Source organism: Rhinatrema bivittatum, chromosome 18 (assembly GCF_901001135.1).
Source record: "Rhinatrema bivittatum chromosome 18, aRhiBiv1.1, whole genome shotgun sequence".
NCBI lineage: Eukaryota > Metazoa > Chordata > Amphibia > Gymnophiona > Rhinatrematidae > Rhinatrema > Rhinatrema bivittatum.
In genome coordinates, this window is record NC_042632.1 from 44,474,214 (window position 1) to 44,500,593 (window position 26,380).

Consider the following 26,380-nt stretch of genomic DNA (forward strand, 5'->3'; position numbering starts at 1 on the left):
CCCCTCCAAAAAAGACATAATGGCCATCACACTAAGGGGGTCATTCTCTAATGCTATCGCACGCGATAGCTACCTCGGGGCAGAGTCGGGGCAGAGTCAGCCTCAGGAGAGGAGGAATTGGGGTGGCACCAGAGCCAACGCTGCAGACACATTGCTGGCGGTGAAAGGTAAGATTCCTTATCGCCGCCAGTTTCGCGCCGAATAACTACACCTTTTATGGTGTAGTTATTCGGCGCAAAAGCCGGCAGCAATTGCAGCATGGAGGTAGCCTTTAGCATTCAAGATGTCTTGATCTATTTTGATAAACAATGAGTACCTTCCATTTATTTGATAGAATACCCAAAGATGAGTCAGTCATTCACCCTTGTGTTGTAATACTATAGAGCCAAAGAAAACCATTCGGCTGCAGATTACCACTGCTATGTCTTTTCAACCACAGATATATATTATTAATCTGTGTAGATCTTCTATCACATTTATGCAAAAGCCATTAAAGTAAAATTCAGCATTTATAGCCCTTTTGGGCTATAAATGCTGAATTTTATAAAAGTTAATAAACTTTTAAAAAGTTTATAAGCTTTATAAAAGTTATTTGCTTTTATAAAGCAAATAACTCAAATCCTGATAAGAAGAGTTAGCTCGATCTGTGTAGTTGAAAAGCTAATGGTGGTGTTCTGTATATGAAAAGAGTAACTCCCGGCCCTATGATGCTTTCTCATTTTATTTCTGTACTTTGGGATGGCCAGTCCTACAACACAGATGAGAGAAACATTCAATGCGAACAAATGGTGATATGTATAACAAAAGATTTCTCCTGACACGAATCGGTTAGGTCAAAATTAAGCTGAGCTGAGTTTATTACTTCAGACTGGGTTTTTTTTTCATTCTTTCTGTGTCTTATTATTATATCATGAGGGTTTTTTTATGATTTAAAGTGGCTGTTTTGGAGAACCATGAGGCTCCTTTTGAGCTCGCAACATACAATTTCCCAGTTTTTTCACTTGCGTGGTTCTGAATTAATATCAGTGTCAGCTGATGGCTCATAAAGTAGATACAGCAATGAGTACAGTTGTCATTGTTCCTCTTCGCTTTGGCCTCTCCTTTATTCTGTCCCCTTCCCTTCAGTACTCTTCTCTATCCTCTATCTCCCCTCCATTATCTCCTTTGTTACCTTTGACTGTAGTGTCTCTTATTTTTTAATTTATTGTTGTTGGTGCGGTTGCACTACTGAACCAGTATGGAAACCATACTGCTTCATATGAAATTTCAGAATTGTGAATCTATTTCTAGATACTTTTGATTTCACCTAATCGTAAGGATGCATTATTTTAAATAGTGGACCTTTAATACATTTTCAATCTTGTGCTCATTTCAGATGACAAAGAAAGAAGTTTATTTGAAAAGTGAGCACTAAGTTGATTTATTTGAATGCCAAGCAGGCAAAGGAAGCCTGAGAGTCCATTCTGTCTTTAGCTTCAATTAAGTATACATAACAGCCTTCCAAATTTTTGAACAATGTGAAGAACTGTACATGGTCTTGTTAGGTATGATAGTCTTCCAAGATTTCTTGAAAATCTTTACCAAAACGTGAAAACAAGCAGTTTAAAATTAAGATGATATTTTCAGAAGGCTATCACATTATACAAATTGCCATTGATATTTATACAACCATTATTACAGCACTCTTTGGTATCTCTATAGAAGATTTACTAAAGTTGACCAAAACTAACTCTTTGCTTCTTGAGTTCTGTTGGGATTAATCTTGAATATTTTGCTTTTCTTTCATCTGAACACATTGCTAAAGAACAGTACATGTAGGTGCATTGAGCACATGGTTCTTAATGAATAACAGTATAGCCAGCCTGCATAACTACAGATGACAATCCATCAAGGTCTACAAAGATTGAAACATTCAACTGGTTATGATATTGTGATTCATTATTATATTTAATTATTTAACCTTAACAGATATCATAATCAATCATGATAGAAGTTCCAACACAATGGATTAATTTGGGATCTGAATAGATGCAGTGATTATGCATCCCCAAAAATTATGATGCCCATTAGATTTTATTTATTAAAAAAAACAATTAAACATGGGGGATGTAATCATTGCAGATATTGGATATTAAAATGAACTATTCTGAGAATACTCTACTTGCTCATCAGAAGTTGTTTGTATATGAAGCTTTCACTAAGGAGCCATTTAGTTTATACACCACAATGAGGAAAAATAAATAAAGGAATGATGTATCAGGTCATGTCTGCAGGTTGATTTATAGATGAACAATTTTGATTGATGATTGAAAGCAGTGAGAGCAATACAAATGCCTGGAAAGTGGAAGAAATTAGGATCATGTAGTTTGGATGTACTCTACTTACATACTGTAAAGTAGTTTTAGACACCAGTTTTATGTCATTTTATGTCCTGAGGGACTCGTTTGTATTCATATTGTGTTTGGTATCTTTGTGTTTTGTCATGTGATACTATTTTTCATGCATTGAGCAAATTAGAGCCTCAGGGGTCCATATTTAGTGCATTAACACAGTTATGACACACATTGTTAATCCTGTTAAGTGGTAATTCATTGGAATTTTCCTTGGATTACTCTACAGAGAAAGGGGCAGCAACTGAGGAAAACTTGTGGGAGCATGTGAAGCAATTACTAATATTGTGCAACTCCAAGGACAATACTTGAAGTACTGTTAGAATTCTAGTTTCTTTCAAGTTGCATTAAACTAAGAAACTTTCCCAAACCACAGAGAAGCAATCATGCTTTGCAGCTCCTACAACCTTACATTTCACATGGATTGTTTCTAAGGGCCAGATGTACTAAATGGTTTTTACCGTTTTTTGTGTATATGGGAAAATGTTTAATACAATCTAGTCAAGAATTGACTTTGTATGTGTATTCTACTATACATACCATGTCATACTACTTCATGAACTTTTAAATAGCGAAGGTTTTTTTTTTCCCCTAAATAATGAGTAAATCATATAATTATTTATTTACATGTTCATAAAATATATCTGATATATTAAGCTGTCTGTTAACACTACAAGAAAGTTGTAAGTATAAAGAAACAATTACACAATATCATTTAGGCAAGACAAATGTAGATATTTCTACAACCTGAAGAAATTTGATAGGCATGGGTGTATCTCATCCATTTCCGAGATTTAGCATAAAAATTACAGGTAATAAATTTTTATCCATTATAAATAAGAAAAAGATACATAGGTAACAAAGTCAAGGTTCCAATATTTCTGGTACACAGATCTAAAAATCTAAATATTTCTAAAGTTTCAAGCAAAGATTTCAATATTTCTAGTGTTTCAAATTAGGATTCCAACTTGCCTAGACTACAAAGCCAAGAGCACAACCATTTTAGGCTGAAAACCTGAGATAGCATTGAGTTGTCTAGCCTAATTCCAGATTGTTTGGGTTACATAATCAAGAACTCAGTGGTAAGTCTGTGAACCTAAAATTCCAACATTTGTCCCATAACAGTTAGATTCTGGCTTAACTGCAACTCTTAATGTTCACATTCAGCAGATAGTTTATGCACAAATGATGTGAATCTTAAGACACCCTCAATAACTTTACTATGCCAAACCTTTTATATATATTTGCCAGAACAGTGAGATCTGTGTATTAAGCCTCAAATACTAGAATACATTGTCAAGTTGTGAGCATTGTATGTTTTGACTCTTTTTTTTTTTTTTTTTTTGTTACTTATTGAATCACCACCACAGGGTCAACCAGGACGTGACGGTTATCCGGTAACCTGCCATTTAGTTTATTTAACATTTTTCCTTCAAGCTATACTTGATACTCCATGCACTTCACTGTCAACTGTTCTCCCTCAGCTTTTCTTTTTCTTCAGGAACTGCATAGTTGTTGTGAAGTTCGTTCTATAAATTTCCATAGCAGTCAGATTTTTACAGAAGAGCAGCATGCTTTACCTTGACTTGTTTGAGAAAGATGTGCAGGGTCTTTGTGGGAGTCAATATTCACACTACAGCACCTTATATTTAAGACCCTAAAAAGTGCACTTCTGGTAATTCTTGAAAAACTTCACGTTGTCAGAATTATTGCTATACCTAAGGAGAACACTTTCTTTCCAGTTTCTGACATATCAATGCATACTGTATGGAATAAAGCACTCACATACCTAAGGAGAACACTTTCTTTCCAGTTTCTGACATATCAATGCATACTGTATGGAATAAAGCACTCACATATCTGTTATAGCACCTAACGCTGATAACATTCCAAATCAAGATCATAGCACCAAGTACTAAAGTGCATTAAATGCTTTCGCAATCAGTGGACATGTGAAATCTATGCTAATGAGATACAAAAACATGCAAAATAGCTCATTACCTATTGGTGTGGAGAAAAAGTATGCATGTAAACTATTTCACAAATGCATAATTACAAAAACACTGTACATTACAGACACATGTACTTTACATTTTGTGAAGCTGTCTGCAGGGTAGTACATGCATACTTTAGCTTCTGTGACAATGCATGCCTGATTTGCATTTCATTAGCCATGGACCATTAATATGCACAAGAAACATGACCATTAATGCACATAAATACAATTGTTAATACATTTTAGTACATTATTCCCTTATGGATACATTTTCATAGGGATTTCATGTGTAAGTAGATTGTACATGCATATATGCTATTTTAAAACCCTCACGAGTACATGTTTTATTTTATTTCACACGTCTATTTTACTGGTGGCAAATGGGGTGGTTTAGAGGTGTTCTGAGGAGAGGTTCATTAGGTCATGTAGTAGTTTGCTATTTTGTAAAAAAAAATAAATATATATATATATATATATATATATATATATATATATATATACACACACACACACCTGTAATTGACTCGTGCAAGTGAAATCAGACTTGTCTGTTATATGCAGTTTTTGGGTCAGAGGTCTAGGTGAACTGGTAGGGGCTCAGGTTGAAGTCTGGGTGAACTGGAAGTGGTATCAGTGAACTGGTGTGGTATCTGTGAACTGGTGATTTCAAGTACTTAGCACATACTTTGTCTCTGCATTTAATTCTGGGTGTTGATTCATGCAGTACCATGATTATTTCCTGCATGAAATGTAAGCACATATTCTAACTGGATAAAGAAAGTTATGCGTTTTATTGCATTGGAAATATATGCATATACTGAAACATGCGTGCTTTCTTGGGGAGCAGACATACGCAGCACTGCTTATAAAACACTAGGTATTAATCTCTGCACATCCACTTATGCTTACAAATTTTGTCCAGATAAGTCTGAAAATTGAGCACCCTGATTATAAGTTCTTTGATGAATACTTATCACTATTGTACAGTGCATCTAGTGCATTGTACATACATCTAGTGGCGCTGTTAAAATAGTTGTTTTATATTATTTGAATATAGTGATATCTTCACTATGAACTGCTGTCCAAGAGACATTTACCCTGATAGAATTCCCTTTAACAAACAAAGTAGAAAGTTGTTCCATTTAACTACACTGGAAGCTCTTTGCAGATGGCATCCAGGGCTGCAGGATAGCAGTCCCCATAGACCCCAGTTGGATTGTTCACTGAATTTCATCAATTTACAGATGCTGGAACCCAAGCTAAATTGCTGCATGCGGTCCTAAAATGTTTTGTAATTGTGTCACGATCTGAAGCACAGGGGCTACAAGACAAATGAGCAATTGGGCAATAAGTGTATGAAGAGATTTTTTTTTCAGCACAATTTACAAACTCTGCATTCCTGCTGGCCAACCACAGTAGTTTCTGTAGCAGCAGGGACTGCTATCCTGCAGCCCAGGATTGTGAAGAGGGCGGGAAGGTATACAAAACTGGTGGTGTTAGTCTTCTCTTGGTAGTCTCATGCTCTACCCAGATAGTTAGAATTGCATTGGGAGGTTTAATATGCATCACAAGGCTGAAGGTCAAAAGTTACATTCCAAACTTATCAAGTACTGTACTTTGGGTGGTACATTTTTGTACACACTATTTTGAGACATTTTAAGTTTGCTCTTATCTGTGCACCTTTCTTCTTTCCCCGGTTCGTTCATTTCGCCCTCAGCAGTTTTTCTTAATTAGGCTAGGAACAAAGTTAACCAGGGCTTGGAATAGGATAGTGCATGCTAGATGTTATTTATTTTAATACCAGCAAAGCTTGTCATGCTGTCTAATGCAGGAGACTCATAATTAAACTGAACAACTTGTGGATGGGTCCCAAAGAAGAGGATTGGATCAGAAACTTGTTTAGGAATAGACAGCAGAGGATGGTGTTAAATTCAGTTTATTCTAGAGGGGAAAAAGTGATTAGTTTTGTTTGGTATCTTTGTGAGCAACATTTCAGAGGGGTTAGGAAGGAAACTTTTTTTGGGTTGGTTTTTTTTCTTATGGCTGGGGGTTGGCATAGTTATGTGCTGATGCTGTACCTATATAGAAAACAGAACTGAATTTCACAATAACAATTAAAATCCCCCAACCCATTGTGTGTGTGTGTGTAGCTCTGTATATGTTAGTTATGTTGCTCATCTGACTGTACTCCCTTGGAAGTAACGCTCTGAAAAGTCTGCCTGTAAAATGTTACTCCTGCGAGTCCTCTTCAGCCACCACACTAATGTCATCATGCCCTTTGTAGTGTGCAGATGGGAAGCACTAATTGGTGAGATCAAGATCAGCAGTTTGTCATAAAGTAAACAAAGATTTGTATGTTTTCACTGCCTGAAGTTTTCATAAGAAGACAAACCCCAGAATCCTGCTGTGAGTAAGAAGCATTATCGTGGCGAGCGGGCACACTGACCGTTCCTCCATGATGTGACTGGAAGGCCTCACCATCTGCTCTGCTGTGGGACAGCTTTTTCTGTCCCATGGGCCAGGTACCACGCAGTTCAGTTACTTCACCCTGGCTTCACCTCTCTTTTATAACAATAATACAATATAGCACGATTAGGGTAGATAACACAGCAGAAGATAATTCAAACAATTACACTGCCCTGGCCCCTAAAAAGCTGTTATCTCAGAATGATCCCCTGAGTGGTTAAGAGACTTTCTTAAAGCAGAAACAGTGGTGGGCAGTGGTACAAACTGGAGCCTTGGGATTATGGATTGGGTGCTCGGACTGCTACAAATAATATCAATTCAGTGCCTAATTACATTTTTTGGGAAAAGTTTATCCCTTCATATGTACTGGAGCATTTTTCAGTGAAGCACTTTCCAGTACTAAGTATGTGATATTTGTTTTAGAAATAAGAAGAAATCAGTGTCTCTCGACTTTATTATGCACTATCAGCCACGTGTGCAAATATCGTCACTTACCGCTCAAGGCCAAGTCCTGCGTGTGCCGCACGCATTTTCACAAGGGCCCGGCCACGCATGTAAGTGATGATACGTGCACGATTACCGGGCCCTGAAAAAGAGAGTAGGCCGGGGGCATGCTCTGGGAGGGGCGGGGCAGGTCGGAGGCCGGCCAGGACAGTGGCCATAAGCCCTTGTACAGACTGAATTTTTTAAATTCCATTTATATTTTCTTTCATTCATAGTACGTTCTATGTTTCATATCTTCCCCTCTGTACTGTTATATTGCATCTTTCTTTGTGATCCGCCTTGTGTCTTTCCTAGGAAAAAGGGTTAATATCAAAAGGAAATAAATAAATATTTACCTTGGCAGCTATGATCTCCCTGCTACATCTTTTTTTTTTTTACATTGTCCTCACATTCAACTTTCTAATGATTTTCTACTGCCCCCAGGCTTTCATCTGAACTTTGCCTCCCTTTTACAAAAGCATGTCTTGTAGAAAAGCATTTTATACCTTCTGGGTGCAATTTAAAAAATTAGTATACCAGCCGTGTATTTTTCATTAGCTCTCTTAAAGCAAATATTGTTTATAACACTTTTGTCCTTAAGAAAAAAAAAACTAATCACTGGATTTAGAAATTTTTGTTCTAGTGAGGGCAGAGTCCAATATAAAACATGTTTCACTTATGTATTGTTGACACAGGTTTTGACTGCAGTCTGTCCTTAGATCTTATCATTCACCTGTCAATTGTAAAATATAAACATGCTTTAGAGCTTTCCATCTAGTTGTTTCAAAATACTCTTTATAATCTAACACAATCTCTTGCTAAATCTAAAATGAAGGAACAGCTTTTCACAGTGGTTGAATGTTCTTGTAGACCCATAGAGTTGTAGACTGAGGAAGACCATGAGATATGAGATGTACGAAGAACATTGTCTGTTTCACTTTCTTAAAATAGTCATGAAAAGAGTGAGCGGACAATAGGTTACAATGAGCCCCATATTCAATGCCACTTATCTGGCTAAGTGGTGGGCAGGAAATGAGTTTTTCAGGGAGGAGTTACTTATCCGATTCACTTAGTTGGATAAGTGCTGATATTCTGACATCCGGTTAAGTTAACAAGATAAGTTAAAACTGCTCGGTAGCAGGTCTAAAGTTAGCCAGATTCTCCGGCTATCTAGTAATTTCTTCTGGGATATTCAGCAGCATAGCCGTGCTGCTGAATATCCCTTGTAATTAGCTGGATAAGTCTTATCCAGCTAACTTATTTAAACATTCAGTTTTAAATATCTACCTCTGTGTCTCCATGAAAGAAATAACTCACTGGGAGCCCTATGGACTGAGAATTTTTTTCCCCTGCAGAAATGCAAAATGGATGAGAAACTTGTGTCCAGAGACCTCTAGGAAACACAAAGGTTTGTGCCTGCTGTGTTCCTGTGGACTTTGTAAATAGTTTTAAAGCTCCCTCAGGTGGCTATATGTATTAGTTTTTACAATCCTGGTGACATCCTTGAAATAATTGGATTGCTATAGACGAGAGTTCTTTGAAGAGGATAATCTTCCATACATCACACTGAAGAGCTATCAAGAAATACTGTGAAGGGAATATTAGAGATAAAAAAAACAAACCATAATGACCTGCTCAAAGCTGACCCTGTTCAATGGGTACAGTTTATGGGACAAAAAAGTTTCCTGTAGTAATAGCTTTTAAATGGATTACTGGGGAGATTTAAATTGTTACCAGCTACAATCACAGTACAGTGGGGGCAGTGGAAATGGGTGAAATTGTGTGTTGTCCTGTAGTAATCTCATTGGGGGGGGGGGGGCAGTTTTCAATGTTTTTTTTTTAATGTGTGTAAACTTGTTTACCTGCATAAAACGAGTTTGTGAAAATTGCCCTCCTCCAAAACCTCAATATGGATAAACATTTGCGCATTATTTCATTTCTGAAATTGCCAAGTGTACGATCTGATGCAAAGTCCGTGGGTGCGTTTGTATATTTGTTACGTGTGCCGGTGTGTATTAAAAGGGGGGGAACCCTAAGGGGAGGGGAGTAGTGTCCCTGTCCCGTTTCCATGAACTTGTAAGCTGCATAAGGACCATGCTGGGCTGTTCTTGGTACCAGGGACTTCAGATATTTGATCTTTACACCTCTCTCTGTTTTGAAAAGAAATTTGTCACGGACATCTAAAGTTTTTCCTGAAAGTGATGCTCCAGTATATTTTTTATTGGGTAAATTAAATTCAGAGTGAAGACAAAAGGTAGTGTGTGTGGCAATGGAGAATGATGCCCTAGGAAAACAGTAAGGCTGACAAACTAAACGGGGAACCCAGTATTAGAAGTATTTTTTAGCCACTAATTAGCAAAATCCCTCATGCAGAAAAGTTGTTACAGTGATTATCTAACAAGGAACTCTCTGGTGCCAGCACACATGCAAAATATGGTATTGCTATCCCTTCCAGAACGTTTCATCTTAAATGCAGCCAGTCCTGAGTCATCTGTCGTCTTATACAACAGCTAGGCATAGCTCCTAAACTATTATACATAATTATTCCTTAATATATAGTTCATTGTTGTGGGTTGCAGAGATCCCAATAATTAGTCTTCACTCAAAGAAAAGGAAAAAAATATATTAAATGCTTAACTGGTGAAGGCTGGGGACTTAGCCCACAAATAATGCTGCATGAACCAGAGCCATTAACCAACTAGCAATCACCAGCAATAGGATCCTCTTTATGGTCTTCTTTGACTTGCTGTAGACACCTGACTGACTAATATCACTGATACCTTGCACCAGGACATAGGTACCTGTTGGAAAAAAAAGGAGGACACATGAGGACAGTGAAGAAGAAAATCTTTTGCCACTTTTTAAAGAAACCCAAATTATGCCTGCTTTCTTTGGTTTCTTGGATGATTTGTTTTCAGCAACTTTTTTTTTTTTTTTGTCATCCCTAATAAATTCATGGCAAATGAGTACCATATTTCTTTAGGAAAAGAACAGTATGGTAATTTTATTGTTACAAGGCATGTTTGTAAAAGAAGAAAACAAAATTATTCATGGGAACGTTTCATAGTGCTAATGTGGTTTTATAAAAAAAAAAAAAAAAAGATTTAATCTTGGAGTCCGACTTTATGTGCAGTCCTGTTTCTTAAACATTTTGACTGGTGCTTTCAGAGTGCCTGGCTTGAATTAGCAGCTGTGCACTGTGAAATGATGATCCTAATGCTGCAGACACTAAGCTTTTCTTGGCCCTCAATTCTCCTGTACAGTTGGACTTGATCGTGGAACTGCATTAAAACAGCCAAGGAGGGCTGGTGCCTCCCTGTGAGACATTTGGATACCAGGCATCTATTAGATATGTGATGGTTCTTATTTGGGTCACACATGACGACTCAAACATAATTAAATTTATTCAAACTTTGGTTACGGTAGAATAAATGTACTTTAACTTGTTTTAATATCTTTGGCAACGTCATTGTTTTGCTATTTTCTTTTGTTTCCAAAACCTATGCTACATTGTATCCCAGCTTTTCAGAACAGTGTCTTATACCGTGCTCCTTCTTTGGTGGGAGCAGCCAACACAAAATACAGTGGAAGGGATTCACCATGCTTCACCATGGAATTGCCATTTTTATGAGTCCATTGTGTTTCAGGAATACTGTGCATGTGTTCCAATACCATCAGCAAAGAGCAAAATTATCAATGACTTATAGTGTGAGAAGCACAGCATATAGCCATAGCCACATTACAAAGTAGATTACAGGAGAAAATCCAAACATTCAGGGCAGAGCATCTCACACTTATCAGCTCTGTATCTGTTTCATGCATCTGGTGTTAAAACAGAGTGTACCATCGATGTTAAAATTGTCACGTAACTCAGGTTATCATGGCAGTTTTCATGTTGTATGGGAAGCCTTGGTTTTTGCGGACCTATTTTGGTACAGCCAGTGAAGGTTTTCAGGATATCCAGAATAAATATGCATAAGATAAATTTGCATATAATGGGTCTCTACTGTATGCAAATTTACCTCGTGCATATTCATTGTGGAAATCCTGAAAACCTTGACTGAGTCACCAGGACTGGTTTGGGAAGCGCTAGTTTAGGAGTCAGTATCTTAACTAGCCAACATTATAATTGCCATGGTAACATAAGTTACCTGACAGTTTTAACATCAGTGATAAATTGGGTTTAAAGCTTCATGTTTTAAAGTCAGTGCAGCCATGCTGATACTGCCAGCTCATGGGCCAAAGTGAAAGGGCTGGCTAGCACAACGGACATCCTGCACATAGTATCCAGGTTCAATAATGAGTATCTAGTCCCCATCTCTTCTCAGATTAAAAAAAAAAATCCTCCCTTCCCAACCAATTACATCTGAGCCTGTGATCACGCTATCCCACCTCCACATTACAGCTGCCTGAAACTGTCATAAAGTACTCACTGTTTTAAACTCTTGAAGCACCTAATTCTACAAGGTATAGTCCCTGTGGTAGAGATGATTTTATTAACCAAGCAGGTTTTTGACAATCTTGAAATACACGTCACCAAGTGCTCCTGCTAACAATATCCACTGACACCTCACAGTTTTCCTTGATCTTGTACCAGCATGTGATAGTGTTGGACAAACCAACTAGCTCGTGAAGATATAAAGAACCCTGCTGGTGTGGATGACTTAAATTGCTGAACTGTTCCTCCACAACAGACAGTTTACAGTGCACATGGGTGAAAAGACAACCAACAAACTGCCTCACAGATCTTTCCTTGCCAAGATCCCATATAACTGCTGCTCTAGTGGTCTGACACCATCCCTTTCATGGCATTTCATCTACAATTATGGCATCTGCTGTGGATTCCAAGCCCAGTCCTCTGAATTAGAACAGTGATGATGCAATTTGAATTAGAACAGTGATGATGCAATGGAACAGTGATGATGCAATTTGTGGTGTCATCAGCCATGTGTCAGTAACTATTCCTGGCATCTTCCACCTCCACAATACTAGTGCTGCTGGAGAGAGTTTGAGGCTCTTGTGACACTGGTCTGGATACTGAGCTTCTATGAGCTCTTAAAGAAAGCAATGAAAAACAAGGCATGTAACAACCTCCTTAACAAGCTAGCTTGGGTCATCCTGGGGTGTGAGAGCCCTAAGGAGGATGTCAGCTGTTGCCATTTCATACCCTCTGGCAGAATACTGTGCACCAGTCTAAATCTGTCATCACACACCAAATTTGCTGATCAGCAGTTACATTTCAAGATGTGCGTTACCTTGGGAACTCTCTGACTAACTTCTCTCTCTCTCATGTCTCATGCTTCCAAGCAACAAGATGCAACCAGCAAACTACTGGAGAAGATCTACACCGGTCCAAGCCAAGCCTGCCACTCTGACAATATTACGATACCCACTGGGATCCAAACTACTGCAACATATTGTGAATGAGTGCCCACTGGTTAAATTCAGTGCTGGACTATATGATCTGCCTAATGCCACTGAGGATGCTATTGCATGCCTTGGCACTCCAAAGGAATACATGACTGCACATAAGAAATTGATTGGAAAAATACACCTGGATATATAATACAGTTATAGACTCCCTTCACGCATCTGATCTTATGCATTGAAAAGAGCACGTTTTAAAGCTGCTTCAAATATTAAAAGAGAACATGAAAACCATGGTATATTAAGCCAAAATTTACAAAGGAATTGTTTTTTTTCCAATAAACCTAAAACAGATTTGCCATAACAAATAGGAACAATTGAGAGAGAGCCCTGAAGGCTTCACTCCGTGAGCAAAAGCAGCTGCCCAGTTTTGGCCCCAGCGTTCTCCTGCATTTCGGGCAGCATGTCACAGGGCACGCTACTTGGACACTGAAAACATTGTGCTGAGGGGAGCCTTGGTAATGATGCGTTGTCCATCATGTACTGACTGATAGGCTTTTTCTGTATTTGTGCTGCTTATTTGTTTGCACAAGTGCTTCTGTCAATGAGTAACTGCGGGTGGCACATAACTGGTGGCGGTGAATTGGGCGTCTCAGTATGGACCAGGCTGGGCAGTCTTTGACTTTCGTTTTTGGATGGTGTTTAATATCAGGCAAGTTCTTGATAAAGGACTATATCCATGTTGGTCGAGGTAAAGACTCAGCAACCCAGGTCCTGATTTCAAAAGAATTTTTAATAAAAACAACCCTCATGACAGGGACACTAGACAGCAAAACTTAGTCATCTTATGACCATCGTAATAGGTTCTTACAGTTAAAAAAAAAACCCAAAAAACCCTTCATTAGTCTTTCTTTAATCATCGGTCAGTCCATGTATACAGCATTCATGTGTACATTTTTTTTAACTAGATTTTTGAATTGCAAATAAAATCATTTCTCTCCAAAAGCAACAACTTGTGGTCAAATACCCCCCCACACGGGTCCGTGTTTCAAGAGGAAATCTGCATCGGGGAGCAGCAAACTCAAAAAAGCTGTCAGTTCACTGTGTCTTCCTTATGACAACTTCATAGTATCTTCATTATTTCTCCATACCGTAATCAATAATGGCAACATGTTTGTCAAAAGGTAAAATCATGCTGATGACCACATCAAAATATCATAAATTTGAGAATATTTTTTAGAAAACAGCCCAAGGGATTCCGAGCCAACCAGCAAGCCCTTACTAACTTCAGAGCAGCGGCTTCAATCATTTTGGGGCCAAACAACAACCAGAAATATCAGTGAAGACCTAGTAGTTTTATAGCTATAACATTTTTTATTAAATTATCCACTAAATAATACTGTATTATTCTATATTCAGTCCTTGAGGCATAAGAAAAATGTAGTCAAAAAATGTACACATATCATTGCTGGATACATGGACTGACTGATGATTAAAGAAAAGGCTAATGAAGGTTCTTTAGAACTGTAAGAGCCTATTATGATGGTCCTACGATGACAAAGGTTTGTTAGGGTACATCGGTAGAGTTGTTAAACGTTTGTCATTCAAAAGAATAATGCCATAAACACAGAAAGTGAAAATTCCTTCTGAAAATAGATGTCCCCTTATTTTAATTAATCAGTACTTCTTGATAACATTTTATATTACATCCTTAATTGCAATAATAATGGGCCAGATGTACTAAGTATTTTTCCCATATAGAAAATGAGGAAAAACTTTTAATACCTCCCAATGTAAGGAGTACATAATAATTAGCTACGGGAGTACAATATGCATTGGTTAGACATCATATAACTGAACTATTGCATTTATAATCTGGTTCATTTTCTAGTCACAATTACATAACTTTTTATATTCCATGATAATACTTTTAGGGGCAATTTTGAATAATGCACATTATTTGCAAACACATGCAGGCACTATAAGCACAAGTACCTTGCAGTCAATTGTAATAGGGAAGCAATGCAAAATTATTCCCCTTTGACAATTAGGCTGCAAAGTATATGCATCAAAAGCACCTTCGTACTTCGTACCTGTTATTGTGTGGGCAGCGAAAGGCAATTAAAATAGCATGCGGACATTTGCAAATGGCAAGTATGCATGCTGTTTTACTCCCCCAACCTACACACATACACACACACTCCAAGGGAACGTCCCATTTTAGTGCAGCTAAGAGTACACATGTCGTGAACCCTGCACATATGTTTTACTTGCTCTGAGGACACTTTATCTGGGTAGAGCACATGTGCTAAAAATGCCCACGTATTTTGCACCTGCTATTTGTGTGAGCAAGTTGGGAGGGAGCTAAAATAGTACATGTAATTTTGAAAAATGCCAAGTATGTATGCTGTTTTATTCCCCCTGACCCAAATATGTCCAAGGAAGTGTCCCTGTTTAGTGTGAACAAAGGTGTACAGGCTGTGAACGTCAGGCATACTTTTTAGCCTCTCTCTGTTAGGCAATTAGGCCAATTTTCCTAGGTAAACCATTATTTACCCATGTAAAAGACTTTGAAAATTGTCATCCACTTACATCTTGCACGATTTTCAGTTAGGAGCTTTAATTCATTTTGGATTTTCTCTTGGTCTGTACTTATGGGAAAGGTTTGCAGTGAATCAGGGCTATAGTAAATGCAAAATTATATATAATCTACCTTGCTATACTTTAGGGTTCCTTAATCTTAAATAAAACCTAATCAATACAATTTATATTTCAAATCTACTAGGAAATGCTGCTGAATATTGAAGTTTAAATATTGATTAATGCAAATTCATTAAACACATTTGTTAGACAAAGCGTGCATGATGTAAAGAAGATTCATCTCTTTTCATGCAATCCCATATTGATACTGTAGACCCAAGCTACAAGCTATGGCTACTGCATTCTCTTAAAGCTCCACTTATCTCATTCAAATTTTCATACCGTAACTCAATCATTTTATTGTCTTCACTGGTCTACTGCAATGTTCTATCCCTGGGGCTCCCCAATACCTATCTACAGGTACTCCAACTTATACAGAGTTCTGCAGCACGCTGCTTTTCAGGTTCCAGAATGCCAGACCATGTTTCTCCATCTCTAGCCAGTCTTCACTGGCTTCCGATAGACTGGTGAGTGGAGTTTAAAGTCCTCCTTTTGATTGTTAAACCTCTTCAAGGTCTGGCCCCTCCAGCCGTGGTGTCTTCTATAAGCAGACATCGCCCCCATCCATTGCCTCCGTTCCTCATCATAGCAATTGGTTGAGATTCCTTTGCTCTCCCTTGCCCGATTAGCAACTTCTTGCGAGCAGCTCTTTTGTATTGCAGGCCCTGCTTTCCGGAACAGCCTTCCTGCAGCTATTAGAGCAGAGACTGATCTTTCTCAGTTTAGGACGAACTTAACATCTCTCTTCTCTAGCCTTCCCAGACTGACTATTGCTTGATCTTGTTAAGTTATGTTTTGTTTTGTTTTTTCTCAAAAGATATATAGCAATGTCGCTTTTTAGTTGTTTTGGCATGTTTGTTTTGTGTTGCTTAAGGTTTTGTTTACTAACGGGCTGATACAGTAAAAATTGCGGGAGAGCGGGCTAGTGCCCGCTCTCCCAGCACACACACAGGACACTCTCCTGTGTGCGTGATACAGTAAATTAATTTATTTAAATTAGGGTCCTCGGTAAAAAGAGGCGCTAGGGACACTAGCGTGTCCCTAGCGCCTCTTTTTGGACAGGAGCAGCGGCTGTCAGCGGGTTTGACAGCCGATGCTCAATTTTGCTGGCGTCTGTTCTCGAGCCCGCTGACAGCCATGGGGTTCGGAAACCGGACGCCGGCAAAATTGAGCCGTCCAGTTTTCAACCCACAAGCTGCTGGCCCATTTTAAATTTTTTTTATTTTTTTTATTTTTTTTTTTAAGTCGGAGGGTGCACAGAAAAGCCGTTTTTACTGCTTTTCTGTGCACTTCCCCTGCGCCGGCAGAAATTAACACCTACCTTTGGGTAGGCGCTAATTTCTTAAAGTAAAATGTGCGGCTTGGTTGCACATTTTACTTACTGTATCGTCCGGGAATACCTAATAGGGCTATCAACATACATTTGCATGTTGCGGGCGCTATTAGGTTCGGGGGGGGGGTTGGACGCATGTTTGACGCGCTATTACCCCTTACTGAATAAGGGGTAAAGCTAGCGCGTCAAACACGCATCCGATCGCGGGTTAATAGTGCGCTCCGCCGGAGCTGTTAGTATGTTAGTATGTTGACTGTATGTTAGTATGTTGACTGTATGTTAGTATGTTGACTGTAATTCACTGAGATTAGTGAATCGGCGGAATAGGAATTGTGGAAATAAGTAATATTGAGAAGGCTTTGTACTGTCAACTGGAATCAATACAGTATCAAGGAAAAAGAGTACATTCTGACATACTAAATATCTCTTTTTGTAGGAAAAATATTCAGAAGCAGAGTACGACTCAATCTGCTACTCTGGGGATTTGTTTCCAGCCTCTTGTTTTGGAAGAACTGCTAATAATTTAGAGTCATGACTAGTTAACTTGTTCTGTAGGTGCCACTTTTTTATCATTTAATTCTCAAGAATATGGATGTGAAATCAGGCTCCTCCATCTCTTAAAAATTGTTCTGCAGCTCTTCATCCTCAGGCTATTGCTGCAAGAATGATTGTGATGTCACGGATCAGAGATTCTAATTCAGAAGGAAATTTTCATATCCATCAATGCATCTAAATAGCAATTTGCACGTGTAAATTGGCTGCCTGGAAAGCATACTTAGGAGTATTTTGGAAATCAACCCCTTTTTTTCTTAACGAAATGTCAGCAGCTTGGGAAAGAAATTCCCAATCCATTCACTTTTAGCATGCACTGGACAGAGAGGCTGATGGGTAAGGCCTTCCCATAACGTGTTCTTTACATTTGTTTACACACAGAATGCAATGGAAACTGATCCAGGCAGCTTCTTTTTTTTTATTCAGTTTAGCTATCCCAATTCAAAGGCTCTGTGTAACAGGAAGGCAGCTGGGTTGGCACTGGTAGCGCTGGAGTTTAGACTTAACCAAGCCAGAATTCAGCTTGCATAGGCAATTTAACAAGGAAATCCCAAGAAAGATCCAGTTGTTGCTGCTGATGCCAGGAATGCAGAGAGCTTGAGCTGCAAAAATTCAGAGTACATGCCAAAGAGGAAATCCCGAGGGAAACTTTGGCCTTTAGGATTTTGGGTGTTCCTTTAATGTAGCAGGAGTGTGCATCTGAAGGCCAAATGAGTTTCATGCTAGGCTCGAGCACTAACTCAAGGATGGATGCCAGGCAATTACACTCCAATAAAGTAGCTAGAGATCATTGGTCTTGCATACTCAATAGAAGAACTGGAACAAGGGCCCTCAAATCCTTTCAGCCCCTTGTACTAAACATAAGATAATTTTCTTCTACTGCACAATACAAATCAGGGTCATTACATGCTAAAACAGTTTCACTCTAACCCTTTTGACTGCACTGGGTTGAAAGTCCATTTCATTGTTACAAATGCCAATTCATTATTCAACATACTATTCAATAAGAACTAGGATGACCTTGAATAATTTTGAAAAGATATATATATAATAGCATGTGTTAGCTGGAAACATTCATAGTGAAACATGAATACAATGACAGTGGAGAAACCAAACACTTATGTGTAATGTGAGTTGCCCATGAAAAATATCTTTTATCTTGCACTTAAACTACAGTTGGATTTCTTTATCACATGAAAAACACTGGCCTCAATAAGTTATTCCAAATTGATGACTTATCCAGCAACAGGGTGCATTAATCTAGTTAAATCAAATATCTTGCCATCATCCATTACGACCTTTGAAAATATGCAGTTGTATACCATAAACATCAACAACTTGTTATGCTGAATATAAACAAACTTTTGTTAAAAATTCATGGATGGAAATGTTAGCTAATCGCCTTATCTGGCTGTTTTCAAGACTTGAAGAATAAATAGTTACACCACTTTAGATTCCAGCCTCCCACGCATAGAAAGCAGTGTCTGGTGCATTTTGCAATAAATGAGGCAGCCAGCCAAAATGAATTTGACATGTTATGTTATGTTACAATTGTAGACTGCCTTCCTTGAATCAAGGTTCAACCCAAACTGATTTACAACAAACAAGACGGTGCAATAATCATGAGGTGCATATTCAGTAGGCCAGTTAGTTATCCGGATAATGTTAGCCAGATAAACTGTCCCATATGTTCAGGGGGAGAAACATCCCGCTGAATATATCGGCGTAAACTTATCCGGCTACATATAGCTGGATAACAAAAAAAAAACCTAACTGGTAAACTTGAATGTAAACTTATGCTTCCAGCGCTTCCTCTGTGAGAGCAGTGCTGGAAAGCCCTCAGAGCGGAGCAGAGGGTCCCTCACGCCCGGCAAAGAAGAAAAAGGATTGTCTCATCATTCACTGCTATACACTCTAACTCTCCCATCTTACTTCTTAGACTTCTGGCATTGGCATACGAGCATTTTAAAGTGCATTTTTTGTTTGTATTAACAACCTCCTTTTCAGTTGATAGGGATAATTTGGAATTCTTTAGCTCAGGTGATTCTTTACTTATAGGCACATGGACTACTTTTACTTTTATTGGAACCTCTCTGTTGGGATGCCCTAACTCTCCTGTTTCATTAGTATCCTTCAAAGATACATTTCTCAAACCATGCACTGCTGAGTGACTGTCTCGTTCTCCCTTGTTCCATTTTAAAACTACTCCAGGTGGTGTATTATCCTTTCGCACCGAGGATGTGTCTCCCAGGGTTACTGCCCAGGAGGGAAGTGTTAGGTTACCCAACATTGACTGTGTATATGTAACATCAGGACCATGCTAGAGACATAAAGTTCCTGGATGACATGATCAAATTTGAACTAATGACTGGAAGGGGGACAATATGTAAAGCTACAGCTCTAACTCTAAATTTTCTAAAGGGAAAATTTGATAGACTGAAAGGTGCAGCTGCAAAGATTAAACGTGTACAACAGGTGTGGACATTGTTTAAAAATAAAATCTTAAGCACAGTCCAGATGTATTCCATGCATTAAGAAAGGTGGAAGGAAGGCAAAATGATTACTGGCATGGTTAAAAGGAGAAGTGAAAGTGGCTATTTTAGCCAAAAAATATCCTTCAAAAACTGGAAGAAGGATCCATCTGAAGAAAATGGGAAAAAGCCTAAGCACTGTCAAGTTAAATGTAAAATATTGATAAGGCAGGCTAAGAGAGAATTTCAAATAAAGTTGGCTGTAGAGGCGAAAACTCATAATAAAAACTTTTTAAAATATACCCAAAGCAAGAAACCTGTGAGGGAATCAGTTGGACCGTTAGATGACCGAGGGGGTTAAAGGGGCTCTTAGAGAAGATAAGGCCATTGCAGAAAGACTAAATGAATTCTTTGCTTCTGTGTTTACTAATGAGGATGTTGGGAAGGTACCAGTTCCGGAGATGGTTTTCAAGGGTGATGAGTCAGATGAACTGAACAAAATCACTGTGAACCTGGAAGATGTAGTAGGACAGATTGACAAACTAAAGAGAGGCAAATCACCTGGATGGGATGGTATGCACCCCAGGGTTTTGAAGGAACTAAAAAAATGAAATTTCAGATCTGTTAGTTAAAATTTGTAATCTATCATTAAAATCATCCATTGTACCTGAAGACTGGAGGATGGCCAATGTAACCCCAATATTTAGAAAGGGCTCTAGGGGGGGGGGGGGGGGTGATCCAGTAAGCCTGACTTCAGTGCCAGGAAAAATAGTGGAAACTCTTCTAAAGATCAAAATCACAGAGCATATAGAAAGACATGGTTTAATGGAATACAGCATGGATTTACCCAAGGCAAGTCTTGCCTCACAAACCTGCTTCATTTTTTTGGAAGAGTTAATATACATGTGGATAAAGTTGCACCAGTAGATGTAGTGTATCTGGATTTTCAGAAGGCATTTAACAAAATCCCTCATGAGAGGCTTCTAATAAAACTAAAAAGTCATGGGATAGGAGGCAATGTCCTTTAGTAGATTACAAACTGGTTAAAAGACAGAAAACAGAGTGTGAGATTAAATGGTCAATTTTCTCAGTGGAAAAGAGTAAACAGTGGAGTGCCTCAGAGATCTGTACTTGGACCGGTGCTTTTCAATATATTCATAAATGATCTGAAAGGAATGCAATGAGTAAGATAATCAAATTTGATGATACAAAATTATTCAGAGTAGTTAAATCACAAGCAGACTGTGATACATTACAGGAGGACCTTGCAAGACTGGAAGATTGGGCATCCAAATGGCAGATGAAATTTAATGTGGACAAGTGCAAGGTGATGCATATAGGGAAAAATAACCCTTGCTGTGCTTACACGATGTTAGGAGTTACCACCCAGGAAAGAGATCTAGGCATCATAGTGGGTAATACATTGAAATTGTTGGCTCAGTGTGCTATGGCAATCAAAAAAGCAAGCAATGTTTGGAATTATTAGGAAGGGAATGGTGAATAAAACAGAAAATGTTATAATGCCTCTGTATCGCTCCATGGTGAGACCGCACCTTGAATACTGTGTACAATTCTGGTTGCCACATCTCAAAAAAGATATAATTGCACTGGAGAAGGCACAGAGAAGGGCAACCAAAATGATAAAGGGAATGGAACAGCTCCCCTATAAGGAAAGGCTAAAGAGGTTAGGACTGTTCAGCTTGGAGAAGAGATGGCTGAGGGGGGATATGATAGAGGTGTTTAAAATCATGAGAGGTCTAGGACAGGTAAATGTGAATCAGTTATATTATACTCTTTCAGATAATAGGAAGACTAGGGGGCACTCCATGAACTTAGCAAGTAGCACATTTAAAACTAATCAGAGAAATTCTTTTTCACTCAATGTACAATTAAGCTCTGGAATTTGCTGCCAGAGGATGCGGTTAGTGCAGTTATTGTAGCTGGGTTCAAAAAAGGTTTGGATAAGTTCTTGGAGGAGAAGCCATTAGCTGCTATTAATCAGGCTGACTTAGGGAATAGTCACTGCTATTACTGGCATTAGTAGCATGTATTTAGTGTTTGGGTACTAGCCAGGTTCTTGTAGCCTGGATTGGCCACTTTTGGAAACAGGATGCTGGGCTTGATGGACCCTTGGTCTGACCCAGTATGGCAATTTCTTATTTCTTATGCTCTTATGATGGCACTTTGCCACAGACCAAAAGTGATACAAATCAGCCCATAGGGCAGTAACAAGCTTGTCATTCCCAATTTGGTCGTATGCTGATATTATAAAATTCCCAAGCCATATAAATGGTAAAATATCTGGAGAGATTTGACCTGCAGCACTTTCTTCTCAAGTTGATAACCAAAAAAAAAGATCTTCGGGATGGCTTTAATGATCTTTGATTCTGTCAAGCAGAGATTTACTTCTCCGCATAATTTTCCAGAATAGAAGCCAGGGAGAATGTTGGCATTAGACTCATCTATAGCTAGGTTATCAGCAAATACAAAGAGGCAGCAAGCTCATAAAACCAGTATGTTTATTTCTTGACAGTACTACATGGGACAGCCTGACTACAATTTTTGATAATCTCTGTTTTTAACCCAATGCAGTATCTATTCTCTCTAAGTGAATGTTTTTTACTTTGGCGTGCATAAATGTAATATATATATGCACTGCCAGACTTCAGCCGGTTACCCTGAGGTTACCTCTTGATTATGCATTGCTGTTTTTTTTTTATTAGTTTTATTTTTTTTTTGTTTATTGCTGACAGTGCACTGGTAGTATGTATGTGTGTGTGTGTGTGTGTATAAGCAGTTCACACAAATAAAAAAGCATTTAAAGTGCACCAGTGTTCAGTTAATACTTTTATTTAGGCTTCTAAGCCAGGTTCACTGTACCTTTCAGCCAGGGGGTGCGGTTCAAATCCAGAGAAGCCTCCTTCATGAAATTGATTATACGAAGATAAGGAAACTTTTGGTACCAGTTCACTAAAATAGACAACAAAAACTGAGATGGATAAGGAGCAATATCCCATAACCAGTCAGGTTCCTATGGGCTGGCAGCTGGTATGTGTCCTTAGCAGTATAGACAGACTGATTGGGTCTTTATCTGCCATCATTTACTGTGTCACTTTGTAAACAAGTTCAGCAAATATAGTGGAAAAAGTGGGTTAGAGTTCCCTGCCTAAATAAACTAACGAGCTAAATAAAATTGCTGTGTTTTTCTAAGCAACTGCAATATTATATCTGGAAGGTAACAGATCTTTGTGAAGTCTTATAAAAGTAAGATTTTAAAACATTCTAACAAAATCCTTAGTGCTGAAGAACTGGGTGTGGGGCATCGACAAAGATAACTTTGGATTTCTGTCTGGGGGACCTAAGGTGTATGGATGCCGACCATCTCTATTCATGCTAACCGTGTTCCTGATTTTACCCAATTGCTTGCATGGGACAATCCAGGACCTCCCTGCTTCTAGATGATACCGCAGCCAAGATATCCCAGTCAGCATCTGGTAGATTGAAATCACCCCTTGTGGTTTAACCTAGGAATTGCCATAACACAGTCAGATCAGGAAGACAGAACATACATTCCACATAATAAAGATTCATGCTGGCAATCAAACATACGTTTTTTATGCCTGCAAAGAAACTCTGTATATCACATCAATATACAGTAAAAGGATGTTTCATGCAGTCTTTTCCAGACTAACCCACAGTGCTTCTTCCTTACCTTGGTAAGCCCTGCAAATATGATGCTTTTAATATTATGTTTTCATATTTATAGTGCTGTTCCTTCCCTGTCCTTCCTGAATAGATTATAATCTGGTACAACTGTATCCCAGTCCTGGCTTTCCGTGACCGCCAAGCATTTGCTTTGTTATCGTTGTCTTTTCTCAGGGCAAATGCAAACATGGAATGTAATCCTTATCAGGTTAATCCCCTACTGACAGAAACATGTGGAACCCCGGGATGCCTGGTGTGTTTTTAAGTGAGTTGAAAATCATTTTTTAACACGTTGGAACCGGAGCATGCTGACACGCTTTGACCTCTGCTGACAGGCGCTTCACAGCTGACGCAGCGCCAAGGACGTTCCCAGGCTATGGCATGCACAGAAAACATGTGCGAGGCGTTTATAATAAGAGGGCATGTTTTCAATTTTCAGTACTTTCCCCCAGCCCCCTCCAATAAACATTTTTCTGGCCTCGTATTTATAAGAGAGCTTGACAATCGACTGAAAGAGAGAAGCAAAGGTAATTCCCGTTAAGGGCCTTAATTCAAAAGACGTTTTGCCGTAGGAAGCCTGTTTGGAACCAGGGTCTCTCAAAGGTTCAATAGGATTCAGAGAAAAGGACAATTTAATCCAAATGTTCCTAGTCATTAAAATGTTCTGATTGCCATGGCTCATGATTAAGAAGAAAATATGATAATCAAATTTAAATACAATATATAAACTGGGAACATATTTTTTTTACATTCAAAGAAGTAAGTTTAATCCGAATGTCTCCATCTATTTAACATTTTGATTTATGAAGTTAGTGATTAAGGAGAAGAAAGATCCATCCATCTTGCTTAATTCAGAGAGCATGTGTTGATACAACTGTGAAAAACTGGAGCCTATAGACTATAGTTTGACCAATCAGCAGCTCCTCTTTTAAGTAGCTTTTGGAGAGTAGCCAGCATGAAGGTTACTTTTTAATGTATTTGCCTGCACAGAATCCTCTGTTCCATTTTTTTTTTTCAAAAGCTATTTTTAAAATGTTTCTAAAATTTCCATCTCTAGCGAAATCCAGCAGAATGCTCAGCTCATAACTAATGGACATATTGAGGCAGATATTCTGCCCCCTTTGACCAGTTTAGTTTGGATTTAGCCAGATGAATGGTGGGATTTGAAAATCCCTGCTGGCTGACTGCTAAATTATCAAGCTAAGTAGCTAAGGCAGCTAAAGCTTAACTGGATAACTTGGAGGCATTTCTGGGCGAAGTTAAGTTAGCCGGATAAGTTATCTGGCTAACTCTGGTCATGCCATAGATCAGCCCTAAAGTTAGCAGCATATAGTTATCCAGCCATCCTTTTAGATAGTCAGGTGCCACTGCACTGCTGAATATCCCAACTTTATCTGGCTAGCTTTGCTGCTCAGACAGCGGCTGAAAATGACCCCCAGTGCCTAGTGTTATCTTTGTCTTGGTCATGTAGCAGAGCACTGGAAGATGGGCACATAAATCTTGGATTCCACAACTTCAGAATATAGTCAACCTGTACTTATCTGGGATTATTGTTGCATAAGCCTTGGAACTCGATAGGGGCCTCCGGGCCGCTACTCTTGCATCACTGCAGTTTCTGAAGTTTTGGACTGAAAAGGTTTCAGCTGAAAACTGTGGAAACATCTGCGCTGCTGCAGTTAAGTAATTGGAAGCCAGCACTGCCAGCGGGTTGAGAGCCCCTCAACCCACCCCAACTAGGCTCCAAAGCATATGCAATAATTTGCAAAAATAAAATAAAACATGAGTCCTAAATGTAACCAATTCTACTCCAGCCTTTAATGGATAACCTCCTTCAGAGGAACGTTGCCCAAGCCAGAGATGGAAGATGTAGCATCATAGCCGTAATGATGAAGGGCGATGCTTGCTTTACACAGCTCAGCAGTAGTAGAGGAAACCCATCAATTATTGGGTCAGACCTGCGGTCAAAAGCACTACAAAAATAGACCAGGAAAAGGAAGAAATGAAGCTTTCAGAACTGAGTAATCTAAATAATGCTCAAAAGTTACAAAGATCTAATCCAGTTTTGGGATAAAGAAGGCTAGCTTCCTTCAGGTAGCCAGGCTTTCACAGATGCGTTAAACCTAGTTTAGGTAGCAGTGAGTAAAGACAACGGATTCTTTCCCTTTTGCTTTCAACACTACGCCTTTGTTTAGACAGCTTGCTGGTGGAATCTGTCTTCCTGATCTGTGTTACAGTGACCAAGGCATTAGAGCAATTCCCAGGTCAAAACACATGGGGTGAGCCTGCCATAGTGGCCTCAAACACGGCCATAGGTACCTTACTGGTGACCATGTTTTGAATACTCTTGAACATGTCAATGTATCTTATGGAGGATAAAGTGGAGGAGTTAGAGCAGTGCGCTGCAAACTAGGGGGACCAGGGTTCAAATCCCACTGCCGCTCCTTGTGACCTCGGACAAGTCACTTTACCTTCCATTGTCTCAGGTACAAACTTGGTTCGTGAGCTGGGACAGAGAAATACCTATAGTATCTGAATGTAATCCACTTTGAAGGGGGGGGGGGGGAGGAGTTAAAAGTTTGGGTGTTGAGATTATTTGGTGAGAGGGGACAGGAACATGGTAGTTTTTTGTTTGGTGCATGCTTTGTACAAATCCATACACTAAAACAAAACTAATGGGGGGGAACCCCAAAATTTTGTATTTTTATCTTTTCATTTTAGAAGACACAGAACATAATATTGATTTCTTAGGTTTGAAATTAATGCATACCCCTAGTCTAAATTTCCATATATGGGATGCACATGTGCGTCCCACAGAATTTGCCACTTGCAGGAAAAATGCTTGATTGAAGTAATTTTAAAAAGCATTAACCAAGTTTGAACTGCCAACTGCAGTTCTGCTATCACCGTAGATCTGCTA

At 38.9% G+C, this 26,380-nt stretch overlaps 1 protein-coding gene across 9 annotated transcripts in view; it reads left to right on the forward strand.

Annotated features, from left to right (window-relative positions):
- Positions 1–26,380, forward strand: part of COL23A1 (collagen type XXIII alpha 1 chain) — a 381,168-nt gene that overhangs the window by 286,559 nt on the left and 68,229 nt on the right. For 7 of the 9 annotated variants that reach the window (XM_029583497.1, XM_029583501.1, XM_029583495.1 and 4 more), the window contains exon 5: positions 3,761–3,787. The exons of the other annotated variants lie outside the window; for them this stretch is intronic. In XM_029583497.1, coding sequence (XP_029439357.1) covers positions 3,761–3,787 — 27 coding nt within the window. The remainder of the gene's footprint in view (positions 1–3,760; positions 3,788–26,380) is intronic. 9 annotated transcript variants of the gene reach the window in all.